The sequence below is a fragment of the Dasypus novemcinctus genome, chromosome 16 (assembly GCF_030445035.2).
Source record: "Dasypus novemcinctus isolate mDasNov1 chromosome 16, mDasNov1.1.hap2, whole genome shotgun sequence".
NCBI classification, from domain to species: domain Eukaryota; kingdom Metazoa; phylum Chordata; class Mammalia; order Cingulata; family Dasypodidae; genus Dasypus; species Dasypus novemcinctus.
The window spans coordinates 41,577,474-41,605,193 of NC_080688.1; the positions used below are offsets into that span (position 1 = coordinate 41,577,474).

Here is a 27,720-nt window from a genome sequence, read left to right on the forward strand (position 1 = left end):
ACTGTTGGACTGAAAGAACTTGTAAATGGCAGAACTGGATATTTAGCTGAGGAGGTTTCCAAGCCAAGTGTGGAATATGCAGACTGATTTTTTCCTTGTAGCTTATAGTAAAAGGGGAGAGGAAAGGGATAAGTGCACACAAAGGAACCAGAGGTTGATATGGAAAATTCTCGGCTCTATCAGTGCCCTCCCTGAGCTTCTGGGAATTGAGACCTCAGAGAATAAAGTTTCACATATGAGTTTAACCAAACAATCCTTTGCTAAGAAGAATGTTGTTGAACATAGACCCAGGTGGACATCTCAGAGCAACAGGCTTGGAAAGGCAGTTATACTGGAAGAATCAGTGGAAAGTCCTTTTGTATGATGTTTTGGACCCCCTTGAATTGCACACAAGGCAACAAGGATTTTGTGAAATTTGTGTAAAGAGAAGAATTTCCATCCTGGACTTAAAGGGAAAGAGAAGAGATGAATAAAAGGAAAAATTATATCAAAGGCAGAACCAAAGAAGCAGAAGTCTGGAAAGAAAAGCTTTTACAGGCCAAGAGAGACAGTCAAACTATGTATATGGCAAGGGTGGGTAAGTTCCAGTACTTGGAGGGGCAAGCATTCTGCCCAGCTCCCACCCTGATGTTCAAGGAGAGTTTGGCTACTATCCCAAAGCTCACAGAGAATGGGGTCTATGCCTAAGATATTTGGAGACAGTTAGGTTGCCACCCCAATGTTTGGAAAGCATAGGGCCTATACACTCCTGGTTTCTGACAGAGTGAGGATGACACTCCAGTGTTCAGAGAGGTTGGGGGCTAGGCTCCTGCATTCAGGGAAAGCACGTCTGCAAGCTTGGAAAGGATGCAGCTGATGCTCCATCAGGTCTGGAGGACAAAGCATTGATCTACGGATGACTCTTAGAACTTGAATTTGCCCTACTCGCTTTTGGAGTTGTTTGGGACCTGCTGACCCGTTTTCCTTCCAATTTTTTCATTTCTGGAATGGGAATGCCTATCTATGCCTGTACCACCACTGTATTTTGGAAGCAGATAATCTATTTTTTGGGTTTCGCAGGTCTACCAGATAGAGAGATATTTTGCCCTTGGACAGATGATGCCCATAACTGATTTTGATGAGACATTGGATTTACAATTGTTCTAAAATGGCTTACAACTTTTGGGATGTTACGATGGAATGAATGTATTTTGTATGTGGGAAGAACACATATTTTGGGGTTCCAGAGGGGAGTATGAAAGGTTGAATTATATACTCCAAAAAAAGACATGTTCTTTAGTTTTAGTCTAATTACTGTGGGAGCCCATTTTAAATAGGATCTTTTAAAAATGTTGTTTTAGTTAGGATATGGCCCAACTGAATGAGGGATTATCAGAGTCCTTTATAAGTCAAAGAAATACAGACACAGTCATGCAGAGAAATGCAGAAAAAACCAAGGGGAGGAGGTGGAAGCCACAAGTCAGTGGGAACTCAGAATAGAAAGGAGAGGACAACACCATGTGACAGGAAAGCCAAGGAACCCAATGATTACTGGCTAGCCGGAAGACTACTGATCCCTGGAGGAAGCAAGCTTTCAAGGCTCTGAAACTGTGAGCCAATAATTCCTGTTGTTAAGCCAACCCATTGTGTGATATTTATCTTCGCACCCTGGTTAACTTAAAACAATCTAATATCCTGAATATATAAAGAATATATTACAAATCAACAACTAAAGGATAAAGGACAAAATTTAAAAATGGGCAAAGAACTTCTATATTCATTCTTCCAAAGAAGATAGACAAATGGCTAAAAAGCACATTTAAAAGGTGTTCAACTTCATTAGTTATTAAGGAAATGCAAATCAAAGCCGCAATAAGACACCACTTCACACCAACATAGAATGGTGATAATTTGTTGGTGAGGATGTGGAGAAACTGAAACCCTTGCACATTACTAGTCCTGTGGTAAATAGTTTGGCAGGTCTTCAAAAAGTTAAAAACAGAATTACCATATGACCCAGAAATTCTACTCCTAGGTTTGTAACTCAAAAGAATTAAAAACATGTTCACACAAAAACCTGTACACAATTTTTAATAAGCAATATTATTCAAAATAGCCCAAAAAACCCACAAAAAACAAAAACCAAAATAAAGAACAAAATAGCCAAAAGATGGAACAATCCAAATGTCCATAAACAAAGGAAATGATAAACAAATGTGATACATATTCTTACAATGGACTAATATTTGTCTATAAAAAGGAATGAAGCACTGATACATGTTACAACACGTATGAACTCTGAGAACATTATGTTAAGTGGTAGAATCCAATCACAAAACACCAGATAAATGATTCCATTTATATTACATGTCCAGAATACGCAAATCTACAGAGACAGAAAGTGGATTAGTTGTTGCCTATGGCCTGGTGTTTGGAAGAACATATATTCTTTTTGGGGGGGTAGTAAAAATATTTTAAACTGAGATCATGATAATGGTTGCACAATGCTATGAATATACTAAAAAACACTAAATTGTACAATTTAAAATGATGAATTTTATGGTTCATGAATTAAATCTTAACAAAGTTGTGAAATACAGGGAAAAAATCAACTCAAAAGAAGAAAGAAAAAGAAGAAATGGAGATTAAAGAACCAGATGAGACAAATAGAAAATAAACATCAAAGTGACAGACTTTACTCATATCAATAATCACATTAAATATAAATATAACAACATCCCAATTAAAAGACAGAGATTGCCAGATTGGATAAAAATGCAAGACCCACGTGTATGCTGCCTACATTAAAGACAGTTTAAAAATATAAACACATACATTATGTTAAATTTAAAAGGATGAAAAAGACATACCACACTAATACTAATCCAAAGAAAGCTGGTGTGGCTGTATTAATATCAGACAAGGTGGATTTCGGAGCAAAGAATATTACCAGGGATTCAAAAGGTATTTAAGAAAAAAAACAGAAGAACAACAAAAAAGTTATTTCATAATGTTAAAGAGGTAAATTATCATGAAGACATAAAAATCTAAACACATATACAACTAACAAAAAACAGCTTCAAATTAAGAAAGCAAAAAATGGATAGAACCACAAGGGAGGAAGACAATTACAATCAGAGGTTTAATACCTCTTTCTCAATAATTGATATAAATAGATAATCTTCAAGGAAACAGAAGATTTGAACAACACTATTAACCAATTTGATCTAACTGACCATACTCTGGACCATAAAACAAATGTCAATAAAAGTAAAAGAACTCAAGTAATAACAATATACTCTATTATGATGACAGAACCAAACTAGAAATCACTAATAGAAGGGTACATAGGAAATATACAAATACTTAAAAACTAAACCATATACTTCTAAATAACTCCTGGGTCAAAGAAGAAATCAAAAGGGAAATCAGAATATATTTTGAACTAATTGAAAATGAAAACAGAACATCCAAAAATTTGTGGGATATAGTTAAAACAGTACTCAGGGAAATTTTATACCAATAAATAAACACTTATACTAGAAAGGAAAGGTGTTAAAGAAATGGGAGTTAGCTCCCTCCTTAGGAAACTGAAAAAGAAGAAAAAATAAAACCCAAGAGGAAAGCAGGCTTGGCCCAATGGATAAGGCATCCGCCTACCAAATGGGAGGTCTGTGGTTCACACCCCAGGCGTCCTTGACCCATGTGGAGCTGGCCCGTGCACAGAGCTGATGTGCGCAAGGAGTGCCATGCCACACAGGGGTGTCCCTCGTGTAGGGGAGCCCCATGCACAAGGAGTGCACCCCGTAAAGAGAGCCGCCCAGCGCAAAAGAAAGTGCAGCCTGCCCAAGAATGGCACAGCATACATGGAGAGCTGACACAACAAGATGATGCAACAAAAACAGAGATCCCCGGTTCCACTGATAAGGACAGAAGCGGTCACAGAAGAACATAGCGAACAGACACAGAGAGCAGACAACTGGGGGCGGGGGGGAAGGGGAGAGAAATAAATAAATAAATAAACCTTTTTTAAAGATTGAAAAAAAAAAACCCAAAGAAAGCAGAAAAGATAAAATAAACAGAGTAGAAATGAATGAAACAGAAAATGAGGGGAAATAGCCTATAAAAACAAAAACTGACTTCTTGAAAAGAGCAATAACAGAGATAAAAATCTGTAGCCCTGGGAAGCAGACTTGGCCCAATGGATAAGGCGTCTGTCTACCTACCACACAGGAGGTCCGCAGTTCACACCCCGGGCCTCCTTGACCCATGTGGAGCTGGCCCATGCACAGTGCTGATGCACCCAAGGAGCGCCCTGCCACGCCGGGGGGTCCCTGGCATAGGGGAGCCCCACGAGCAAGGAGTATGCCCCATAAGGAGAGCTGCCCGGCACGAAAGAAAAGCGCAGCCTGCCCAAGAATGGCGTGGCACACATGGAGAGCTGACGCAAGATGATGCAACAAAAAGAAACACAGATTCCCGGTGCTGCTGATAAGGCTAGAAGCGGTCACAGAAGAATGGACAGAGAGCAGACAACTGGGGGAGGGGGTAACAGAAGAGAAAAAAACCCCTCTGTAGCCAGATTGTTCAGGGCAGTGGCGGGGGGAGGCTTAAACTACCAACATTAGGAGTGAAAGATAAAATATCACTATGGACCCTAGAGATATTAAGAGGATAATAAGGAAATTATTCAACATAGATGAAATAGATAAATTCCTTGAAAAACACAAACAAAAGTTGACTCAAAAAGAAATAGGTTACTTGAATACCTCTATATCTAATAAAGAAATTAAATCTGTGATTAAAAACCTTCCTAAAAAGAGAACTCCAGCCTCAAATGGTGAATTCTACCAAATTACAGAAAGACTAATCTACCAATGCCAGTTTTATATTCAGAAAACTGAAGAAGAAATTTTTTCCAACTCAATCTTTAAGGTCAGCATTATCTTGATAACAAAGCTAGAAAAAGACATTACAAGAAAACAAAAATATAATACAATATCGTTCATAAACATAGATATAAAATTGTTAAAATTTTAGGAAATCAAATCAACAATATAGAAAAGAATAATACACTATGGCCAGGTAGAACTTATTCCAGGTACACAAGATTGATTTAAAAGTTAAAAATCAAACAATATAATTCAACACATTAAATAAACTAAAAAAGGAAAACCATAAGTCCTCAATAGATAAAAAATCATTTGAAAAAATGCACCATTAATTCTTGAGAAAAATTCTGAGAAAACTAGGAAGAGAATGAAATTTCCTTTTCTTAATATAGAACATCTACAAAAAAACTTACAACTGACAACTTATATAAGGATGAAAGACTGAATGCTTCCCTTGTAAAATCAGGAACAAGACAAAGATGTCCACTATCACCATTTCTAGTTCATAGTATCCTGGAAGTTATAATCACTCTAATTCCAGGAAAAATAAGAAAAAGAAAGATATAGAGCCATTGAGATTGGAAAGGAAGAACCAAGACTATCTTTATTCAGACAACATGATTGTGGAAAATTCTATCAAATTTTCACTTTTGATAAAACATCAACATGCAAAAACAAATTGTATTTGTATATATTATAAGTAGCAATGAAAAAGTGAAGCATGTGTGAAGCAGGCATGGCTTAGTTGCTAGAGCATCCAACTACCATATGGAGGGTCCAGGGTTCGATCCCCAGGGCCTCCTGACCCATGTGGTCAGCTGGCCCACGCACAGTGCTGCCATGAACAAGGAGTGTCATGCCACGGAGGAGTGCCCCACATAGGGGTGCCCCACACGCAAGGAGTGTGCCCTTAAAGAAGAGCAGCACTGCGTGAAAAAGAAGCCATTTTACTATAAAATAAAAGCCAGCCAGGAGTGACACCACACACACAGAAAGCTGACGCAGCAAGATGATGCAACAAAAAAGAGACACAGTTTTCCAGTACCACCGGATAATGCAAGCAGATGCAGAAGAACACACAGTGAATGGACACAGACAGCAGACAACAGAAGGGAAGGGGAGAGAGAGGGAAAAAAGTAGTTACAGTATTAAAAAAAAAAAAAGTGAAGAATGAAAAAATTCTTAAAATACTTAAGGATAAATCTGAAAAAAGCAGTGGAAGATTAAACACTAAAAATTCCTTAACATTGAAGAAAAAAATTTTTAGAAGGACATAAACCACATTCATGGGTTGGAAGATTCACTGACATCATGGAAAGATGTCAAATTGTTTTTGATGTCAAAGTATTTCCCAGATTCATCTATAGATTCAGGGCAATTCTAATCAAAATCCCTGTAGGATATTATGTAGAATTGACAAGCTCATTCTAAAATTCAAATAGAAATGCAAAGGTCTTAAAGTTTCAAAATAACATTTAAACAGTAGAACAAAGTTGAAGGACTAGCACGACCTGCTTTCAAGACACTGAGGAAGAGATGGAAGAAGTTGTCCTGCCAGTGTGCATACTTATTGCAGTGATGGAAGGCAAAATATCAAAAACAAAGCTTTTTCATTTTTAATTTTTTGATAGCCCAATTTATTTTTACTTTAATTTTTCTAAATTAGTATGTATTCTATATCTAACCATTAAACCCATCACTATATTCCATTTTATTATTAATGGAACCTAGCAATATATTAGGCTTCATTGTCGAAGAAGTTTTGGACCACAGAGAGGTACAACAATGGCAGGGGAGGAATACTGGTGTGGAGTGTTATTGATAGGGGGCACATGGCTGGGAGGGAGTTTTCCAGGGCATATATATAGGGTACATGAAACTGTGTGGATATTTTCATAGTGGTTACAGTTAAAAACGACAACTGAGGGAGTGCTGAGTTCCTAGACAGGGGAGCGCTATCACATTCCCTAATGGAACAGTAACAATCCCCCAAGTGCAATGGCTAAGACCAACAAAGAAGGATGGTCCAACAATGAGCCCTTGATACTAATGACTAAGCTTGTCAGCCTGTGTGCCTGAAATAAGAACTAGGCCTAGAGCTGCAGGGTGCCTAAGAGTTACCTCCTCAGAGCCTCCATGGTGCTCAAATGTGGCCAGTCTCAAAGCCAAACTCAGCATGTAAATGCATTGCCTCCCCCCCAGTGTGGGACATGACTCCTGGGGATGAGCCTCCCTGGCGCCGAGGGATTACTACCAAGTACCAGCTGAAAATGTAACTAGAAAACAACCTTGAATAAAAGGGTCAACTCAGACCAGCAGAATATCTCAGCCTACATGTAATATCAGGAGTTAAAAATGTTTTTTGACCTTGAATAAAAGGGTGAAATGGAAGACAAATGAGATTATATGGCTATGAGTCTCCAAAAAAGAGGCGGGAGGTCATCAGAGGAGTTGCCCTTATGCACAACTCAGCAGTGTGCCAGAGACAGCTAAAGTAGATACAACCCCGTATTGATTCTTCTGGGGGCTACAGAGATACACAGGTTCTATGATCATGGCAGACGGAGTTCAGTGCCATGTCAGTTGGCCCTACTTTGGAGTCTGTGTTCCTGAGTGTGATGGAGTTGGACTCAGATGTGATCTTTGTTCACAAGCCTCTCCTGTGACTTTTACCGGACCTGTGGTTGGCGTTGGAGTTTAGTGTATACTCAGGGGACCTGAATCTCTGGACTGACCAAGTGATAGCCAGGCCCTGAGCCTCAACAGTCTTGCAACTCCTACCCTCTGGTTTATTGGACTTACCCCAACCAGCTATCAGGGAGTTGAAGAAGGTCAACCACCACACCAGGGAGCCAAGAGTTCCTACAACTGAAAGCAGGAGAATTGCATCCAGCATCCAAGTGGAATCTAAGCACCCTCTTGATATAGAGGTGGAATGGAAATAACCATCCTAGGGTCCACAGAATGGAGGAATAGAGTATGGATTAGAGTGGACTTACTGATATTCTATTCTGGAACTATTGTGATTAGTATTGGAATTAAATGTAGCATTGATGTGGAGGAAATGGCCATGGTAGCTGCTAAGGGTAGGGAGTGGGAAGAAAAGATGTGATGGGGGGCATTTTCAGGACTTGGAGTTGTCCTGGTGGCACCGCAGGGACAGTTACTGGACATTGTATGTCCTCCCATGGCCCACTGGGTGGACTGGGGGAGAGCGTAAACTATAATGTGGACCACTGACCATGTGGTGCAGCAGTGCTCAGAGATGTATTCACCAAGTGCAATGAATGTCCCATGATGATGGAGGAGGTTGTTGTTATAGGAGAAGTGGGGGAGGGGGGTGGGAGGTATATGGGGACCTCATATATTTTTAAATGTAACATTAAAAATAAATAAAGACAAAAAAAAGACTTATTGTAAAACTATAGTAATCAAGAAAATGTGGTACTCATGTAAAGATAGACAAACAGATCAACAGAATAGAATAGCATCCAGAAACAGACCCACATATTTATGGACAACTGATTTTTGCCAAAGGTACAAAAAAACAATTCCATAGAGAAATAATAGTCTTTTCAACAAGTGGGATGGGAAAAATCGTTACCTATTTAGGGGAGGAAAAAAATTCAATTCATACATCAAATCATATATAGAAATTAACTCAAAATGGGTCATGGACCTAAATATAAAACCTAAAAATATAAAATTTCAGGAAGGAGACATAAGAGAAAATTTTTGTGACCTTGGATTATGTCAAGATTTCTTACACAATACCAAAAGCATGACTCAAGAAAGAAAAAAATGATAAATTGGAACTTCATCAAAATTAAAACTTCCTCTTTTCCAAAGACAGTTAAGGGAATGAAAAGACAAGCCACAAAGAGAAGAAAAACATTTGCAAATCATGTGTTTAATAAAGAACTTGTATGCAGAATATATAAAGACTTCTCAATACTTAATAAAAAGAATAAGCAACCCTATTTCAAAATGAGCAAAAGATTTGAATAGACACTTCAGAAAAGAAGATACATAGATGGCAAATAAGCACATGAAAAGACGTGCAATGTCATTAATCCCTAAGGGAATGCACATTAAATCACAAGGAAACTCAATTATCCATCCACAGATGAATTGATAAACAAATAATAGTATATCTATATGATGAAATACTACTTGGCAAAAAAAGAATTAACTTTTGACGCATGTAACAAGAATGGATATCAAAATAAGCTGAGTGAAGGAAGTCAGACAAAAATCAAACATTATATGACCTTATACAAAATTCTAGAAAATGTATATCTATAGAGACAGAAAGCAGATCAAAGGTTGTTCAGGGAAGGGAGGGTAAGGAGGGAAGGGATTTCAAAGGGCACAAGGAAAGTTTCAGGTACAATAGATACATGCATGGTTTTTATTTTAATACTGGCTTTACATGTTAAAATTTATCAAATTGTACAGTTTTCTTATGTGCAGCTTATTTTATGACAATTACACCTCAATAAAGCTGCTTAAAAAAGAAAAGGAAACAGAGTAAGGTAATAGAAGGTATTGCTATTACATATAGTAATCAAGGTAGGCCTCCCTGATATATATGGTGAGTTTTAAGCAGATTTGAATAAAATTAGTGTACTAAGTTGAATAGTGTCCCCCCAAAATTCATATCCAATTGTAACCTGTGAATGCGACCTTATTTGAAAATAGGGTCTTTGCAGATATAATCAAGTTAAAATGGAGTGATAGTGGAATGCAGTGGGTCCTAAATTCAATGTAACTGGTGTCCTTATAAGAAGAGGAAAATTTTGGACACAGACACACAGGAAAAACACATGTGACAATGGAGGCAAAGACTGGAGTGATATGTCTACAAGCCAAGAATACCAAAGATTGCTATCAACCGCTAGAAGCTAGGAGGAGGCAAGGAAGGATCCTCCCCTAAAGCATTCAAACAGAATATGGACCTACCAACAACTTGATTTTAACATCTAGCCTTTAGAACTGAGACAATTAACTTCTGTTGTTTTACACCATCCAGGTTGTAACACACTTTGTTACAACAACCCTAGGAAACTAATATGGTAAGGAAGCAAGCACTGCAGGTATTGGGCAGAGTTTCAGACAGAAGAGAGAGCAGTAAGTACGGTCAATTCTTACTACTTGGAATAGTTGTTTCGTAAGTCACTTCGAACATTGAATTAACAAATACTGAACCACTGCATCTAAGGAAAACCATTGCATCTTAGCTTCCTGCAAGTCTCTGGTTACATTTTTATCAACTGATTACCACATACCCTTGTTTTATATGTGTTTCTATTTAAAGACGCCTTATTTAATAAATACTGTTGATCCATTAACACTAAACTCATGGCCAAGAGCACTATAACTTATGCCTCAACAAAGCTAATCTAAACACATGTATTTCTCTGTAAGGCACATCATAGCCTTCTTGCAGTTAGGAATACTACAAAGCACTTCACCAGTACACTTGCAGGCCATTTAAAACAGTGAAATCACCAATAAAATGCACAAAAATGTGAAAAACCTGGCACTAAATATATCATGAAAAAGTCACCTGTTTACAGTATGAGAACTGAAACAAGAAGGCAAAGCATCAACTTGTTTGACATCAACTGGGAATATGCCCATCAGGCAACTCAGATTTCTTGCTGCTCAAGCATTGATTTTGGCATTGTATATAAATTTTAGCGATTAGATGAATGTATAACTATAAAATCCATGATAATGAAAATTAACTGTACAAGGGCTCTGAGTTATAAATGTGCTTGATGTGCATAAGGAACAACAAGTAGGCCAGTGTGAATGAAACAGAGTAAATGAAGACAGTGAATGGTCGGGATATAAATTCACAGGAGGAGTGATGGAGACATAAGTCATATGGGGTATTGTAGGCCATTATGAGGTCTAGCTTTTACTTTAAGTGACACTGGAAGTTACTAAGGATTTTGAGCAAAAGGGTAAACATAACCTTGAGTATTTTTTTAAAGGATCACCTTGGGGCCTACATAGAGAATGTCCTATGGGAGAGTCACTTTGAAAGCAGGAAGACCAGGAAAGAGGATACTACAATAGTTCGGATGAGTGATCGTTATGACTTTGACTTGGTGAGAGCAGAAGGCTGTGAGAAATGGTTAGATTATGGATTTATTTTGAAGGAAGAGGTGTTAACAGCTATGAATGAATTAGATGTTTGATTTAATAGTATTGCTATTGGGTTTAAGAATCTGCATTGGTTTTCCATTGTCTCAATCATCTTTAAGAAGTGAACTGTTTTCCCTCAAAGGAAGAGTTCAATCTGTAGGGTATACAGATAAAGTGAAACATAAGATCAATGTGGGGAAAGTTCTGACACTGCAGTAGTTAAAATGGCCCCTTCTGATAGTCTCTCCTGGTGGGGAAGGAGATGTGGCATACTCTTTATGCACAGCCAGTCCCAAATTCCTGAGGAATTTAGGGAGTGGAATGATGATGATGAAAGAGGTAAATCACACATCTTTCTTACCTAACAAGTGCCAACCACTGCTAGATATTTTATATACAAAGTTTAAACCCTTCAAAGTCCCCTAAAGTGGCTTTTAAGAGCTTTTATAATCTAACCCTTAATATACTTGTAGTGGAGAAATTCGGGTAGGCGCGGTTTCGAAGGCCAGGACACGAGAATACCGAGAAGGAAGTTGGTTTATTTCAACTGGCCGGGCTCGGCGGACTCTTGTCCTAATAAAAACCGAGCCCCGAACAGCCTTTTCCAGACCCTTTTATACAGAGGATATAGGATTAGGAAGACTAACAGTGATGGTAAACAGACCTTTGGTTAGGTTCTTCAGATCTTAGTATCAGATAGGTTATTTCCTCCCGGTGAGTTACATATTCTCCACATCCAAGCCAGTTTGGATTAGCATATCTTCCACATCGTCTGGAGGCAGCCCTGAATACACACTCAGTCTCACATCCCTTCTGAACATTCAAAGACTGTAGGGCCTATATTACTTATTTGGCCATCTTGGAGACTAGGTACTCTTGGAAATAATTTTGTTTTAATGCACAGGCTATATCATATTGACCCACACTTCTTACTACAAGTCATTTGTGAATGTTGTTCTTTCTGACTAGAATACCGTTACCATCTCCAATTCTATCTGGCTTATATCTACTCATCCTTGGGGACTCAAACTTACCCAAGGAGCTTTATTTCTATAACTGAATTAGGAGCTCCTTCTACATACATTTTTTAAAATCTCCTCATCCAAGTGCTTATCAAATGATATATATATTTTTTTATATTATATTATATTATAATCATCTGCTAACTTATCTGTTATCTAGACTTAAGTTCATAAAATCAGAGTCATGTCCATCTTCTTTCCCAATATGTCCTCAATCTTAACACAGTACTTGGCATATAACTATTGTGTTTTTTTGTTTGTTTGTTTGTTTGTTTTTAAAGATTTATTTATTTATTTAATTCCCTCCCCCCACCCAGTTGTCTGTTCTCTGTGTCTATTTGCTGCGTCTTGTTTCTTTGTCCGCGTCTGTTGTCGTCAGCGGCAAGGGAAGTGTGGGCGGCACCATTCCTGGGCAGGCTGCACTTTCTTTCGCGCTGGGTGGCTCTCCTCACGGGGCGCACTCCTTGTGCGTGGGGCTCCCCTACGCGGGAGACACCCCTGCGTGGCAGGGCACTCCTTGTGCACATCAGCACTGCGCATGGGCCAGCTCCACACGGGTCAAGGAGGCCCGGGCTTTGAACCGCGGACCTCCCATGTGGTAGATGGATGCCCTAACCACTGGGCCAAGTCCGTTTCCCAACTATTGTTTAAAAACATTTGCTTTATAAATTATTTTAAGCATAGGGGATTTAGAAATATGTTGATTTAAAGAGAAAAAGAGTCAGTTTATTCATGACATGCTAAAGTTGAGACACTGGGAAGTTATCCAAAGATAGATCATCTGTCTACAGTTGGAAAAAAGGAACTAGGAACTAAAGTTGGGTTGAGAAGTAAAGGCTCAGATACTGACAGTATAAGACAGGATGACTATAGAGACTAAGAAAAATACATAGGGTCAAGGATTAATACTTGGGTAACAGTAAGAAGAGAAGCCAGTTTAAAAAAAAAGAAAGACGTAATCATTGGAAATATAAGTGAAAAAGAATACTACATTAATATAGAAGTTAGTGGCTCCCGAGCCATAGTGACCATGTCTATTTTACTCATCTAGGACCTAGTACAGTATCCAGCACATGTGGGCAATTAATAAATATGTGTTAAATGAAGAAATAAATAACCAGAATCTCAGTTTTGGAAAACTTAACTCAGGGCTTAGTATGAGCCTAAATTTTATTTGATTAGTAAACTTGCCCTTTGATATTCACTAGCCAAGACTTATTTTACTTTTTAAATTTAGACAAAACCTCTGCCTAATCTTTTGTTTTTGTTCTCATGGATTTTTAAAAAAATATTAGTTATCTGTTGTTACCCTTTTAGTTTAAGTCTCTTGTAGCTCCTTAATCTTTATCACTTATTAGGAAGTGTTAATACAAGGGAGTTGTAGGCTTGAGAGAAGGTGAATAAAAGAACTGCTCATGCCTAAAATTCTAATAAGGACTTCATGTGAGTTCTTCCTCAAAGCAGACCATCTACCCTAACTTACATGTCAAGGAAAGTTCCATGTTAAAAAGAACCTATCTCAGGTAGTGAAGATGGTGAACAGAGCAGATTACTGACTGAAAAGCCACAAGACACATCCGAAGTCAGTCTAAAGGAATTGTGAAGGATTAATAAAACAAAGATTGTGGCATGGACTATAAGTCTGAGAAGTTTAACAATGAAAGAAGGAACTTAAATGAGTATTAAGTTTAAGGGAATACAGTTGTCTTAGAATAAACCTCTACATATTTTAAGGTAGAAGGAAAGATAAGAAGAGAAAGAAAGATTAATAATACTTAAGATAATGCATAGGAGGAAGCAAAAGAGACAAGAGGAAATGTCAAATTTAAGGAGATGGGGTATCATGGATGTGGATAAAGTACGGTGAATATGCTGAAGTGAAGATGAGTGATAAAAAGCATTAACACATCTCAGTAGGTCAAGGCAAAGACTTCAGCAATAAACATGAGGAGATCAGAAAAATTAAGAGTTTTAGAAGAGGGAATGATGTTTGGAATAGCTAAGAGAAATATATGTGGGAATAAACACAAAAATAAAAAAGGAAAGAAAGTGAAAGAGATTGCTGGTGCCTAGAGATAAGACATGTTTTACAAGTTAGTAACTATGATAGACTTCGCTAGCATTCTATGAAAGAGACTTTAAAGTAATAGACTTTTGTGTCAACTCATGTACCAAGAACAGAAGTGAGAAATGAGCCCTCAAATGAAAAATATTTAACCTAATCAGGAGTGACCAAACAATGAGGCAATCACACAGCTGGCAAAAAAAAAAACAAAACAAACCTTACCTGGTCATATCCATAAGGCCTCTGTTGGGGTGGCTGTGGTGGTCCAGGCTGTGTTGGTCTATATCCCCCATACTGTTGACCTTGTCCCTGTGGATAGCTGGGATACTGAGGACCTGGACCACCCTGTGAAGGACCTGCAAAATAATTAAAACAAACAAAAGCCCAGATAAAAATATAACATGTCCCTAGAACTCTGGGAAGGTTTTAGAACTAGATGTTATTTTTATGTCTAAATTTAAAAGGATGGTTTAGTACTTGTTTTCTCAAATGCTTTTGAAATAAATTTCAACAGTTCTAAGAAAAATGAAGATACTATAGTGCTATTACCACGTAATGTAATGATGCTTTGATTCAGTGTAATTATTGTGATATCCCCTAGCCATTAAAAAATTTATATGTCAGGAAGGAGATGTGGCTCACACAGTTGGGTACCCACCTACCACATGGGAGGTCCTGGTTTCAGTGCCTGGTGTCACCTAAAGAAGAGAGCGAGACAGCAAGCAGATGCAACAAGATGATGCAGTAAAATGACACAACCAAGAAACAGTGAGGAAACACAATGAGAGACAAAACAAACAGGGAGTGAAGGCGGCTCAAGTAATTAGGTTCCTCCCTCCCATATGGGAGGCCCCAGGTTCAATTCTCGGTGCTTCCTAAAAAAAGATGAGCAGACACAGAAAGCAAACAATGAACAGACACAGAGAGCAGATAGCAAGTACAAACAACGGTGAGGAGGAATAAATAAATAAATCTTTTTAAAGAAGTTATATGTCAAAATGGCTAAGAGACTCAAGAATTGGAAAACAGGTCAAGTCCATGATAAGAAAATTTAGTAATCCAGAATAAGAAAATCCATATACATAGTTCTATTCAAGAGTTAACCAGTATAATCAAAAGACAAAAGAAAAACGAAGAAGCAGAACCAAATGAAAATATAGAAATAATTTCTGGATAAAGTTTGGAAATCAATGATATTTAAAGCTGTATGACCATATTTACATTTGCAATCACCAAACAATCACATAGGTATAGCATGTACTGACAAACTTATTTATCATAATATTTTAAAACAGAAACTAAAAAAGACTTGAAAAGTCTATAAGTTACATGTAAAAAGACTTGATTCGAAAGTTGCAGCCTGAGTACCAGGGACCTTTAATATTTCACCTCTCCGAAAAGAAATGAAGGAAAAAGAAAACTTTACCCATAAGAAGGAATGATCTCAAATTCCAGAGATGGCAAGGGACTGATTTGGTTTTTTAAATTAATTGTTTCATACTCGAGGCTATTGTCTATTACAAAGAATGCTTTCTAAAGCATAAGCTGGAAAGTTTTAACACTTAAATGTTTTCTACCACAGCCATTCAAAATCTGCCATAAAAACACTGACCTCAGAGGAGAATGTCAAAAGAGAACAATATATTTTCAAAATTAAATAAATTCCATCAGTCTAAGTATTAAAACTCTAAATTTTCTATTAGAAGAAAGCTTAATAACTGAAGCCTATGGAGAAGTCAAATGGGAACTTCTCTAAATTCCTGATTTTTTTTTTAAAACATCATTTAACTACTAAACCAAAAATATTAAAAATATTAAATTTTATTTTACTCTCTTTTCCCACTCAAAATACTTTTTAAGCCAATGTATTTATCTGATCATATTTGTTTTCATGCAAAATGCAATAAAACCAGAGCATTCTCTTTATTCAAACTATAATACTAAATATTCATTTTCATGACTATTTAGTCATGTTTCCTTTCCCAAAAGGAAATACCTTTTGAGAATGGCAAGAAAGTCCTTTGTGAAAACAATAAATCTATGGAGTATTTCTAAAGCCATATCTGGAATTAGGGAAGAAGAACTAATCATTTTTAGAAACTGTCTGACTCCCAATACCTGACTGAATTTCAAAGAAAATATTGAGGGGGCAAGGGAATTTCAGTCTGATAATTGGTTCTTAGATTTGCTATCATAGGTAGACAAGAAGTGTTCACAGTAATAGCAGAGTTTAAATCAATGAATAAAAAGTAATATTACTGATGAAAAAGAGACCATGTAAGCAAGAGGAGATATCAATATTAATAAGCAGTTCCTCTTCTATTATAAGAACCATATTTTCCTCTATCTAAAGTGGTTATAGTAGCTTGAAATTTGAAAATGAGAAAATCTTAGTTTCAGGTCCTCATCATTTCTCACTTGTAATAAATTTTAAATTATTTTAAAGTAAACTCAGATGTCCAGATAGTGGATAACATATATGAGTAAATTCGGCTATACTTTCTCTAAATTCTGTTATATACATAACTCTACAATAAATACACCCCAGTGGATGTATTTAACTAGAGAGTAACATTTTCTTTATACTTTCTGACTTGATCTCTTCATCTGAACTCTAAAAATCAATTTGTTTTCTCATAGTCACAGTCATTAGTTTTAAAAACAAGTTTGGTGTTCGCTTCAGCAGCACATACACTAAAATTGGAAAGATACAGAGAGGATTAGAATGGCCCCTGCACAAGGATGACACGTAAATTTGTGAAGCGTTCCATATTATTTTGGGAAATGGATGTGGCTTAACCAACTGGGCTCCTATCTACCAAATAGGAGGTCCAGGGTTCAATGCCCAAGGCCTCCTAGTGAAGGCAAGCTGGCCCACATGGTGAGCTGGCCCATGTGGAGTGCTGGCCAAAGTGGGAATGCCACCCCATACAGAAGAGCTGCCCTGCGTGGGAATGCCACCCAGTGCAGGAAAGCAGCCCCATGGAGGAGTGCTGGCCGACGCGGAGAGCTGGCCCAGCAAGATGATGCAATAAGAGACAAAGAGGAGAGAAAATAAGACTACAGACGAAGTAGAATAGGGAGTTGAGGTGGCATGAGAGATTAATCGCCTCTCTCCCACTCCAAAAGGTCCCAGGATCAGTTCCTAGAGCCGCCTAATGAGAATACAAGCAGACACAAAAGAATACACAGTGAATGGACACAGAGAGCAGACAATGGCGGGAACAGGGGAGATAAATAAAATAAATCTTAAAAAAAAAAAAAAGGTTTGCTAAGCACACTATGCAGATACGGTTAGTACCCATGTGCAGTTTTCCAAGCACATATAAAGCTACTGATTTGTCATAAATGCCAAAGAAGTCTGAGAATTCATTTGTCCTGTCTATTAAATGACTAAATACCTTACCTTTGGTCAATAAACCATCTCTAGTTTATGGTTCTTTTTAAATGGATTACTAGTTTATCTAAAAGCAACTTTTAAAATAAATACTCTACAGTAGGCTGAGCCAAAGCTATGAATTTCCAAAAGTGATAATTCTTAGTAAAATAAATATCTACTTCCATATTTCAAAACAATAATCAAATATTTTGGTGACAAAAACTGAAATAAGCTACTTACCATAGCCCTGTTGCTGTCCTGGATAACCCTGCTGTCCTGGATACTGCTGCTGCTGGGGAGGATATCCCTGTTGTGGAGGTGGTCCTTGGTAAGCATCTTGCTGTTGGCCATATTGTGAATTTCCTACAGGGCAATTGAAGAGGAAAATAAAAAACTGAGAGGTTTGCTAAAATAACTTTTTCTTCTAAGACGCATAGCCAACAACACAAGAACAAAATGAAATGCCATATTGATTTTTAAAAGTTAACAAAACAAAGAAAAACTCAAACCAAACAGAAGGATTTCGGCCAAACAAACTGCAGTTAAAGCCAATTTTGCAAGGTTGAACTGCAGCATTTTCAGCGTCTCTGCCATACGAGCATTACATTTACTGGAACATCACAGTCATAAGATCATGACTATGCTAAATAAAATAAAAAAGACAAAATTAAAGACAGCTACAAGAGCACACACTAGCTACAAAAGATCAGCAAGCTGTTTCCTAAAGGCACTATACTTATATGTAAATTTATATATGTAAACACACACGAGAAAAAAAAAAGGACCAATGGATTTGTATTCAAATAGAAAATTTCCACTGGGGGAATAATTATTTTTAAATGTTTTAGTCTTTTTACTATTGTTAGAAATGGCAAGTCATGGTTATACATTTTAAATATTTGTAAGGAAATTATTTTGATTGTTCTAGGATTCCTATAACTTTCAAGACAGCCAGCAGCTAGTATCTACAAGAGCTTTGCATTGGGTAGAAATTGTCTTTATGCAAGAATTTTCATTCCTGTAGAAGGGGATATATGTGTGTACGTGTGTGAAGGTATATAGATACCTCCTTCGTAGTAATGTTGTGAGGAATCCTCATAAGGCCTATCGTAGCCTTGTTCAGGATACGACGGTTGCTGATAACCGTAATCATTATGACCTACATCAATTCGACAAGAGACAGGAAGAAACGTTAATGGCCACTGAGTGAAAACCCTAAAAATATTTAAACTTTCAGATATAATTGAAAAAAAAAAAAGAACTGGAAATACATAAAAAATAATTTCAACTGCATTAGCCAAATATTTACCAAAGTGATCATTTTCATTTTGAGATAACGTGCAAATTTTTTAAAAGCAAAAAGCAGTAGTTTTAGCAACATTACACTTATAGACTTAACTATGATAATCCTCATGGAGGGGGAAAAAAACTATATCTTTCATTTTTTAAAAAAGAAAGAATAAAAGCATTTAGGCCTTTCACATGTTAATGACTTGAATTAAATTAAAATGAACAAAGGAAGCAATTATCATATTTTGTCAAACACCTGTTCTGCTGATCTCCAATTCCACAGCATATGCTAAAAACAATGCAAAATATAAAAAAGTTCCATAAGTTTTTTTCCCCTGAAAGAAACTGAAACAAATTTTTCACTTTCTATTTACTACCAAAAAGTATATGTATCTCAAAGTATTTTCAGATGTGAAAATATGTATCTTACTGCTGCCATTTTAGAAAATCTTTAGAAAATATTTCCAGAGTATTATAAACATACATCTTTATAAAAATTAATGCTGTTTAAGAGCTAGAGTATACCTTTAGCTTGTTAGCTCCAACACATAAGAAAATCTCCACCTACATACTTTTTTAAAGTACAGTAAATTTCACCTGCAAGATAACTAGAATCTAATGAAAACCAATATTCTTGTCCTTTTAACAAAGTACAGGAAATAACCTTTCAGTTAGCTAAAATCTGAACTAAATTTTAGAAAAATGCCTAATTAAAGAAGGAGGAATATAGTTATGAATAAGTATTACACTAAGTGCTATAGTTTTCAAATGTTCCCTAACCACCTCATAAATATTTAGACCAAAACTTGTCAAACTAGGACCCACAGGCTAAATATGGCCAGTGGCCTGTTTCTGTAAATAAAGTCTTGTTGGAACATGGTCACATACATTCAGTTACATATTGTTTAAAGCTGCTTTCAGCCTACAACAGGACAGGTCAGTAGTTGAGAGCACGATTTTATGTTGCACAAACACTAAACTATCTACTGTTTGGCACCTTACAAAAAGAAGTTTGCTGCCTCCTAACCTGCATATTTACTGGCAAAAATATCTGGATATAATGAGAGAAAATAGTCAATGCTAAGAAATTACTTGCTGATGTAAACAGAATACTCTGTAAATTTCAGGCACATATATTAATACACACCTATGCAAAAAAAATAGCATCTAACTATTCTGAACAGAAAGATCATATTTATAACAACTCATATTTCACATTCAAGAAATACTCAGGACTAAAATAACGTCAGGTTCAAGTCAATTACTTAAAATCTATTTTAAAAGTTAAACAATAAAATAATCACTTAGTTTTCAACAGACTTCCAAATGATGTAATTTAACAAAGTAGAGTTTACCTCTTTAATATATAAAAACCAGATCTTAAATACAAATGTACCTTTATGCTTTATATGTTTATCAGAAATGACAGGCAAGATGATTTTTTAAAATACACAAAACTGTATCTTCTTGCTTCTAGTCAATGCCCAACACTTTAAGTTTCTTATTTCCCAAGTTTCTCAGTTAAGTAATTCACCTTAAATATACTAAGAGAGCTTACTATGTAAATGAAGTCTGGCAAATTCTTTCATAACAAGATGAATCATTTTGTAATGTGAATAACGACCTTAATTTATCAGTTCTATAAGACTGAATTATTTTTTCCTCCATTTTTTTAATAAAATTTTCAAACATATAGAAAGATTAAAAGAATTATACAGTGAAAACCTATTTGTATGCTTGGAATATTACCATTTAGATTTTCTCAAAGTGGAGTACATCTTTACATCTTTGCTGACTACCTTTTTATAAGTCACCTTCCCACTAAAGGAAAAAAAAACTAAATAAAATAATCAGTTTCTAAATGCCTTTCCTTTTCTAATAAATCTATATAGAACTATATTGTAAATACAATTTAGCCTCCAAAATTTTCCCAAATGCAAATGTTAATGTATATAAACCATAGTTTTTTGAAAATATGCAACATTCTAAAATGATGACACTTGGAAAAATAATCAAAAACTATATTCCCTATGTATCACACAATGCATAAAAGGAAACCAAGAGATCAACTTTATGGTATGTGGATTATATCTCAATAAACCTATTACTAAAAATCAATGATATTTGCTTTGGTTCAAATGAACAATTGCAAAGGGCCCTCTTTTGTATAAAAAAGGATTCCAATGACAGAACATGATTCCTGATGGTTCTAATGTGAAATAACTACAAAATATCCTTTGAATTAGTTTACAAATGAACGTATCATTGTTCCTTTAGATTACTTGAAACGTTTCTAAAATTAGAAGAAACAGACTGTTAGTTTCTTCATCCCCATTAAAATGTTTGAATAGCTCTCTACATTAATATTGGGCAGGAATAGAAAATGGGAAAGTTAACATTAGGAGAAATTACCATCAGGGTAATATTGCTGGTTCATGCCTTCTGGAGGACCTTGTCCACCATGACTGTATTGGTCCCCATAATAGTCCTCCTGGCCTGAGTACTGCTGTGGTGGGCCTGAAAAACCACAACCAGTCAAGACATAAATAATTTGTTCTCTGTCATCAAAGGCTTTTTTTCTAATCTGATGTTATAAGAGATTATTTCTCAGCTGTAGATTCCCCTCCCATGCTTTGGCATTTCAGATACTTTTAGCTATTCTTACATACACAGTCATCCACACAGCAGCTCCATACACCACATTTCACTAAAATTAACGTTAAGACATACATGCAATATCAAACAATACCAAACAATGCCAATTCAGAAAAACAATAACTTCTTAAAGAGAGATTGAAACAAAAAGCCCTAACTTTGCTTCCTTATGTTTATAGATAAGTTCAACAAAATTTAAAAGCTTTCAGTTACTGTTATTTACATTTAGCAGGAGGTTTTATAAATGGAATCTTACCCTGCTGAGGTGGTCTATAGGGAGGAATCTGTCTCTGACCCATCATATGATTGCCTTGGTTAACTTGACCCATCATTCCCATAGGTGGCTGCTGTCCTTGATAATGTTGCCCACCTCCTTGTGGTATATTGTATTGTTGAGAAGGAGGCTGCTGATGCATCATTGGACCTGAAGACAGACATATTAGGCACATGACTTTTTTGCTAAAATTTTAACATCTTAAGAGAAACACAAGAATTTTTAAATCATGTAATCCCCAAAATATGTAACTAAGTGCAATAAGAATTGATTTCAAACAATAAATAAAAAATCTTAGGGATACTGTGATTTGGTGGAGAGTGGAGGGGAAGAGAACTATTAATACTCAATGAATATCTACACTGCCAGACAAGTGCATTTACATCTATTTCATGTAAACCATTAACATCTTTATGTTCAACTTTTTAGCTAAGGCAACTGAAGATAAGATGATAAAACTAAGACTGGCAATCATACAAAACTCAAGTCTGATTTCAAAGCACGTGTTGGTCCCACTATTCTTCACTGCTCAACTCAAAAATAAGCTGTAGCAAATTCAGTATATCACAAGCAAATTAGGCAATAAAAACATTCCAAAACACTAGTTTGAGGATAAAACCTTTTAAATATATTTTGTACATAATAAAGAACAGAACACTGACATTCATAATTTCATAGGCAACACAACTGGGCATTAATGTAATTCAATTCAGAAAATAAAGATTTTAACTTGCCTTTCTTCTCCAAAACTATTAACAACTAAAATACTGTCTAAAGTTCTTTAGGTCTGAACACCTAAAGACCGTTTCAACAGAAGGTAATTGTAAAGCTAAAGCATATAATATACATTGGAACCAAAATTTTTAAAATGGGAAGAAAGCAAAAACAAAATTGCCAGGGGGAAATCCAAAAGATACAACAGCGACAAAATTAAAAGCATTGCTTTAAAAAGAGAAAAGTAATTCTAGTTTAAGCCATAGATAGAAAAGACCATGTCACTTGTGCTTTATCTTGTAGGACTGTCAGCAGTTCCAATCCCAAAGAGCTCAATTACCACCCTTCTTTTATTCTCTGTCACTCTCTCTCCCTCTGAGCACCCCCTTACATCAACATTATTCAGGATCAAATCTAAAACCACAGAGATGGACGATGATAGCACTGCTAAAACAAGGTTCTTTTCATCTTTCCCTTGAAGCTTTTATCTATTAAAGAAAAAATTACAACTGTTCAATTCTGATTCTTTAGGAAGCATATTATTTTCTTCATGGTAATGAAAAATGCTACAGTGGCAATTTGTATTATCCTTTGAGACACTAATGGTAATAAGAGAGCTTAATTTCAAAAGGTTATCCCAAAACCAGTTTTAAAAAATTTTACTATGAAGTGAAATAAGATTAAAAATGAATCTATTTATAATCATTTTCTATAAATAACAGAATTACATATTTCTATTGTATGTGCTAAAAGGTTATTCTTCATCTTTTACATAAACGATTTTGATGCTTAAGATGTACTATAAATATATTACATATGCAAAGGCTCTACTGTCTCAATTATCCAAAAATATTTTGTAAAAATGCTTTACAAGGACATATATTCACCATTAGCAAATTATTTCTTTCCATTTTGAGTTTTATACCCTAATTGATATTCGATGCAAAAAAACAATGTCCTATATCTTAAAAGATATGTAAAATACTTCCAAATCACTGTTTTTTCTATTTTTGGAATTTTTAGCTCCTATGGGATGGCTAATACTCAGTTTTATCTTAATGATCAAAAAAGGAGAATTTTTTAAAGATCCAACTATGAGGATAGCATTAAGTTTTAATCTTTAATTATGAATGATTTAATTTGTAAAATATTCTCTTTACATACACACACATATATTCACTTCTTCAGATACAAACTAATACGCTAAATCTATAAATCATATCATTAAAATATCATTATTTTAAATATAGGTTAAAAATAGCAGCTAGCATTTATTGAGCACTTATTACATGCCAGGCACTAAACTAAAAAAGACCTTGATGTGTATTATTTATCCTCTCCCAAACCTTAGGAAACAGATAGTACTATTATCAACCTCATTTCACAGATAAGAAAACTCAAAGCTGGTAAATGATGAGACCTCTAAAGCCCATGTTCTTAACCACTATGTTAACCACCTCCTCCCCAACATTAAATCATACTTCTCCTATATCTTCATATACCCTATGAAAACAGCTTCATATACCCTATGAAAACAGCTTCATATACCCTATGAAACTTCTTTGCTCCACCCGTATCTATATGTTATAAGAAATAAACTAGGGGAGTGGATGTGGCTCAAGCAGTTAAGTGCCCACCTCCCACATGGGAGGTCCCATGTTCAGTTCCTAGGGTCTCCTTAAGAAGACAAACAAACAACGAATAGACAAGGAGACACTGAGCAAAAACAACAAGCAGACAGGCAAAAAATAAAAAATGAGCATGGAGTGGATGTGCCTCAAGAAGCTGAGCATCCACCTCCCAGATGGAAGGACCTGGGCTCAGTTCCAGTGACTCCTAAAGAAAAAAAAACAAAAACAGAAAACAAGCAGACAACAAGCACAAACAATGAGCAAAAATAACGAGCAAATAGACAAGGGGAGCCACCTCAGATTTGGGCTGGGGGGAGGGGGAGATGGAAAAATTAAACCATGAAACTATAGATAATATTTTCCCCAGGACTATTTCAGACATGTTAATATTTCAACATTTACCACTCACATCTTGTTCCTTAGTCATTCAATCTCAAAAAAAAAACCAGTTATAGCTCTTATTTGAAGCTATTATTAATAGTTTATTTACAAGAGAAAAATCCCTGTATTCCAGAAAACTCAATTAGCTAGCCTGTTTAAAAAAACCATTTTCATTTTAAATAAGATTCTTTACTTACCTCTAATGTGCATCTGCCCAAATCAAGAATTTTAAATTAGGTTGTAATAAGACATTTAATACAATACCAAGAGCCAAGTAACCAAGAAAATGGAGAATGATAATCTCAGATGCTTAGTAAAGCCACTGCAACAAAGTATAAAACATTGAGTTTCCTGGCAATCAATGAAAAAAATGGAAGTATGCTAGATTTTAACTAGTAAAAAGAATAACAGTTCAAGATACAAACTTTTTCATAACATGAAATTCATAGAGGAATTCTCATGAAAGTATTCTTAAAAGGTATTAAAAAGCATAACAATATCAATAACTGTTTTATGAATATCATTTGTTTCTTTAGTAACACAAACCATCTTTATACACAGTTCCTTACATTAACCACAGATTAAAGCAGTGACTCTCAACCATGCACGGTTTTGCACCCCCTGGGGACATTTAACAATGTCTGGAGACATTTTTGGTTTTCACAACTGCTCCCTAGTGGGTAGAGGCCAGAAATACTGCTAAACATCTTACAATGAGCAAAATAATCTGCCCCAAAAAAGAATCATCTGGTCCAAAATATTAAGATTCAAAATAGAGAAATCCTAGATTTTTCAAGGACATAATTTTTAAGCATCAGTATTTATAAACTACAAACTAATCTGGGAATTAGATCATGTATTTAGCTTCTGGTGATCAAGAACCCGAAAAAGGATGCTATGGCTTAATTCAGAGAAAAAAAAAAAAAAAAAAGATGGCTAAGCTATTCCTTAGTAAGACCACCTTTGCAAAACAGCAATTGTTTCAGCTACACTATATAAAAATAATTAATTCAAAAACAAAGCCACTCAAAATATACAGTAGACTGAAAGGATACCAAAAGCTCTACATTTATGTGGCACAGTGATAATCTGTTATGAAAATAAAGTCCCTAACCTGACCAGGTAGAAAGCCATTGAAATGGGCCACAATACCTTTTTCTGTTTTGTGTCACTTAGCATGAAACCAGAAAAGTGATGAACTCTCTGGTACAGAAGATTATACTCCCTACAAAAATTCTGAGGAAATTTAAGAGCATGATTCTTTCAACTTTTCTGTATGCTTGAAATTTTACATAACAAACAATGGGAAATTTTTTTAAAAATTAATCCTAAGTCTCGTATCTAGAAGAGTATATAAAGACCTTTCAAAACTCAACAGTTAAAAACAGACAAGCCAACTGAAAAATGAGCAAAAGACCTGGAGACATTTCCCTAAAGAGGACATACAGATTGCAAATGAACATATATAAAGATGTTCAACATCATTAGCCATTAGGAAAATACAAATTAAGACCATAATGAGATATCACTACATACCTATCAGAATAGCTAAGACAAAAAAAAGTAGCAACAATACTTTTGTATTGGGTAGATACACCAAAGTGTATCTAGCACACCTTGGTGGTGGGATTGTAAAATGGAATATGTACTTTGGAAAACAGTTTGGCAGCTTCTAAAAAACTAAACATATACTTCCCATATGACCCAACAATTGCACTCCTGGGTATTTATCCCAGAAAAATGAAAACTTAGGTTCAGAGAAAAACATGTATATGATTATTCATAGCACCTTTATTTATAACAGTCAAAAACCAGAAACAACCAAAATGTACCTCAATAGCTGAATGGCTAAACAAACTACAGTATATTCGTATCATGGAATACTACTCAGTAATAAAAAAAGGAAATGTACTATCAATACATAAAACAACTTGGATAAATCTCAAGGGCATTATTCTAAGTATATATAAAAGTTAATCTCAAAAAGTCACATACTGTATGATTTTATTTATATAACATTCTCAAAATGGGAGGAATAGTGGTTGCCAAGGATACTGGGGGAGGGGTACATAGGACCTCTTTGTTTTACCTTTGCAACTTCCAGTGAATATATAATTATTTTAAAATAAAATACTTTAAAAACTGAATCCTAATGAAACTAAATTTTATAATCTATTGACAAGAAATTCCTCTGATGCTGCCTGCCAAACCCAAAGGTTTTGGTATAACTGACAATCTCCTGTTTTGTCTGTCAGGAACTGACAGTTACTTCTTTAGTGGTTCATTCCTGGAATGTTAGTTGAGGGCTGACAATACCACAAAGAAGAATGTTGGTTTTCAAATTTGTTATGGCAGGAGGAAATACATCTAGCTAATCTGTCAGTCAATAAATAAAATAAAGTAGTGAACAATACAAGACAGTTCCTGATGCATAGAACTTAAGAGTCTAGGGATGGGGTGGATATGGCTCAAATCATTGTGTGCCCACTTCCCACATGGGAGATATTGGGTCCAGTTCCCTGTGCCTCCTGAAAAGACAAGGACAAACGACAAGCAAAATAAATGGAAAAAAAAAAAAAACCACCTTAGGGAAGCCGATGTTGCTTAGTAGTTGAGTACCAGCTTCCCATATATGAGATCCCAGGTTCAATCCCCAGCCTCCGGTACATCAATAAAAAAAGAGGTTAGGGGCAAAAACTTTTTAAATTCTACATAACTATATAGTTACAAGTCTGTAAACTGCTACTACAAACAGCCTACCTGGACTTTACCTAAAGTACACAGGAATTTAAAATTAGAATAGCAAGATTAGAAGTAATTTTAATTTTATGCTCCATGCCTTTCTATATTTTATAGTTTTTCATATTAAGCAGTTATCTTCATAACCAGAAAAAATATTATTGGGAAAAAATTACAACCTTGAAAAAGACTCATCCAGTATTAGCAAATTGATAAAAGGTATAACCGAAACATCTAGTCTGCAGTACAATTTAAGGATTAAAGAAAGTTGCAATATGAGCACTATTTCATCAATTTACCAAATTTTAAAAGTAAAGAGAGATGAGAGCACACACAATTCTCACTCATTCAAATCCACTACATTTCAAAGTAGGGCATCAAACATGACACTTTCATGGGGAACAAAATATTTGAAGCAATTTCGAACAAAATATTTGAAGCAATTTCTTCATTTGTTAATTTCCTATGTTGTGCTTAAAAAGAGAAAAATTCAGTATAACTTAAGTGTTTTTTTTTTTTTTTGGAAGATTTACCAAATTAGGG

At 35.6% G+C, this 27,720-nt stretch overlaps 1 protein-coding gene and 1 non-coding gene across 3 annotated transcripts in view; one reads left to right on the top strand and one right to left on the bottom strand.

The window, feature by feature from the left end:
• The window catches only part of SS18 (SS18 subunit of BAF chromatin remodeling complex), a 96,618-nt gene that overhangs the window by 12,112 nt on the left and 56,786 nt on the right, over positions 1 to 27,720 (bottom strand). The window contains exons 6-10 of one of the 2 annotated variants that reach the window (XM_004465142.5): positions 21,695 to 21,862; positions 21,196 to 21,300; positions 18,560 to 18,652; positions 17,734 to 17,856; positions 14,337 to 14,470 (exon numbers count right to left, since the gene is read on the bottom strand). In XM_004465142.5, coding sequence (XP_004465199.1) covers positions 14,337 to 14,470; positions 17,734 to 17,856; positions 18,560 to 18,652; positions 21,196 to 21,300; positions 21,695 to 21,862 — 623 coding nt within the window. The remainder of the gene's footprint in view (positions 1 to 14,336; positions 14,471 to 17,733; positions 17,857 to 18,559; positions 18,653 to 21,195; positions 21,301 to 21,694; positions 21,863 to 27,720) is intronic. The other variant, XM_004465143.5, reaches the window with a different exon arrangement.
• On the top strand, positions 16,785 to 16,891 carry LOC111765745 (U6 spliceosomal RNA). The gene has a single exon (XR_002797997.1). It is a non-coding gene; the product is annotated as a U6 spliceosomal RNA (small nuclear RNA).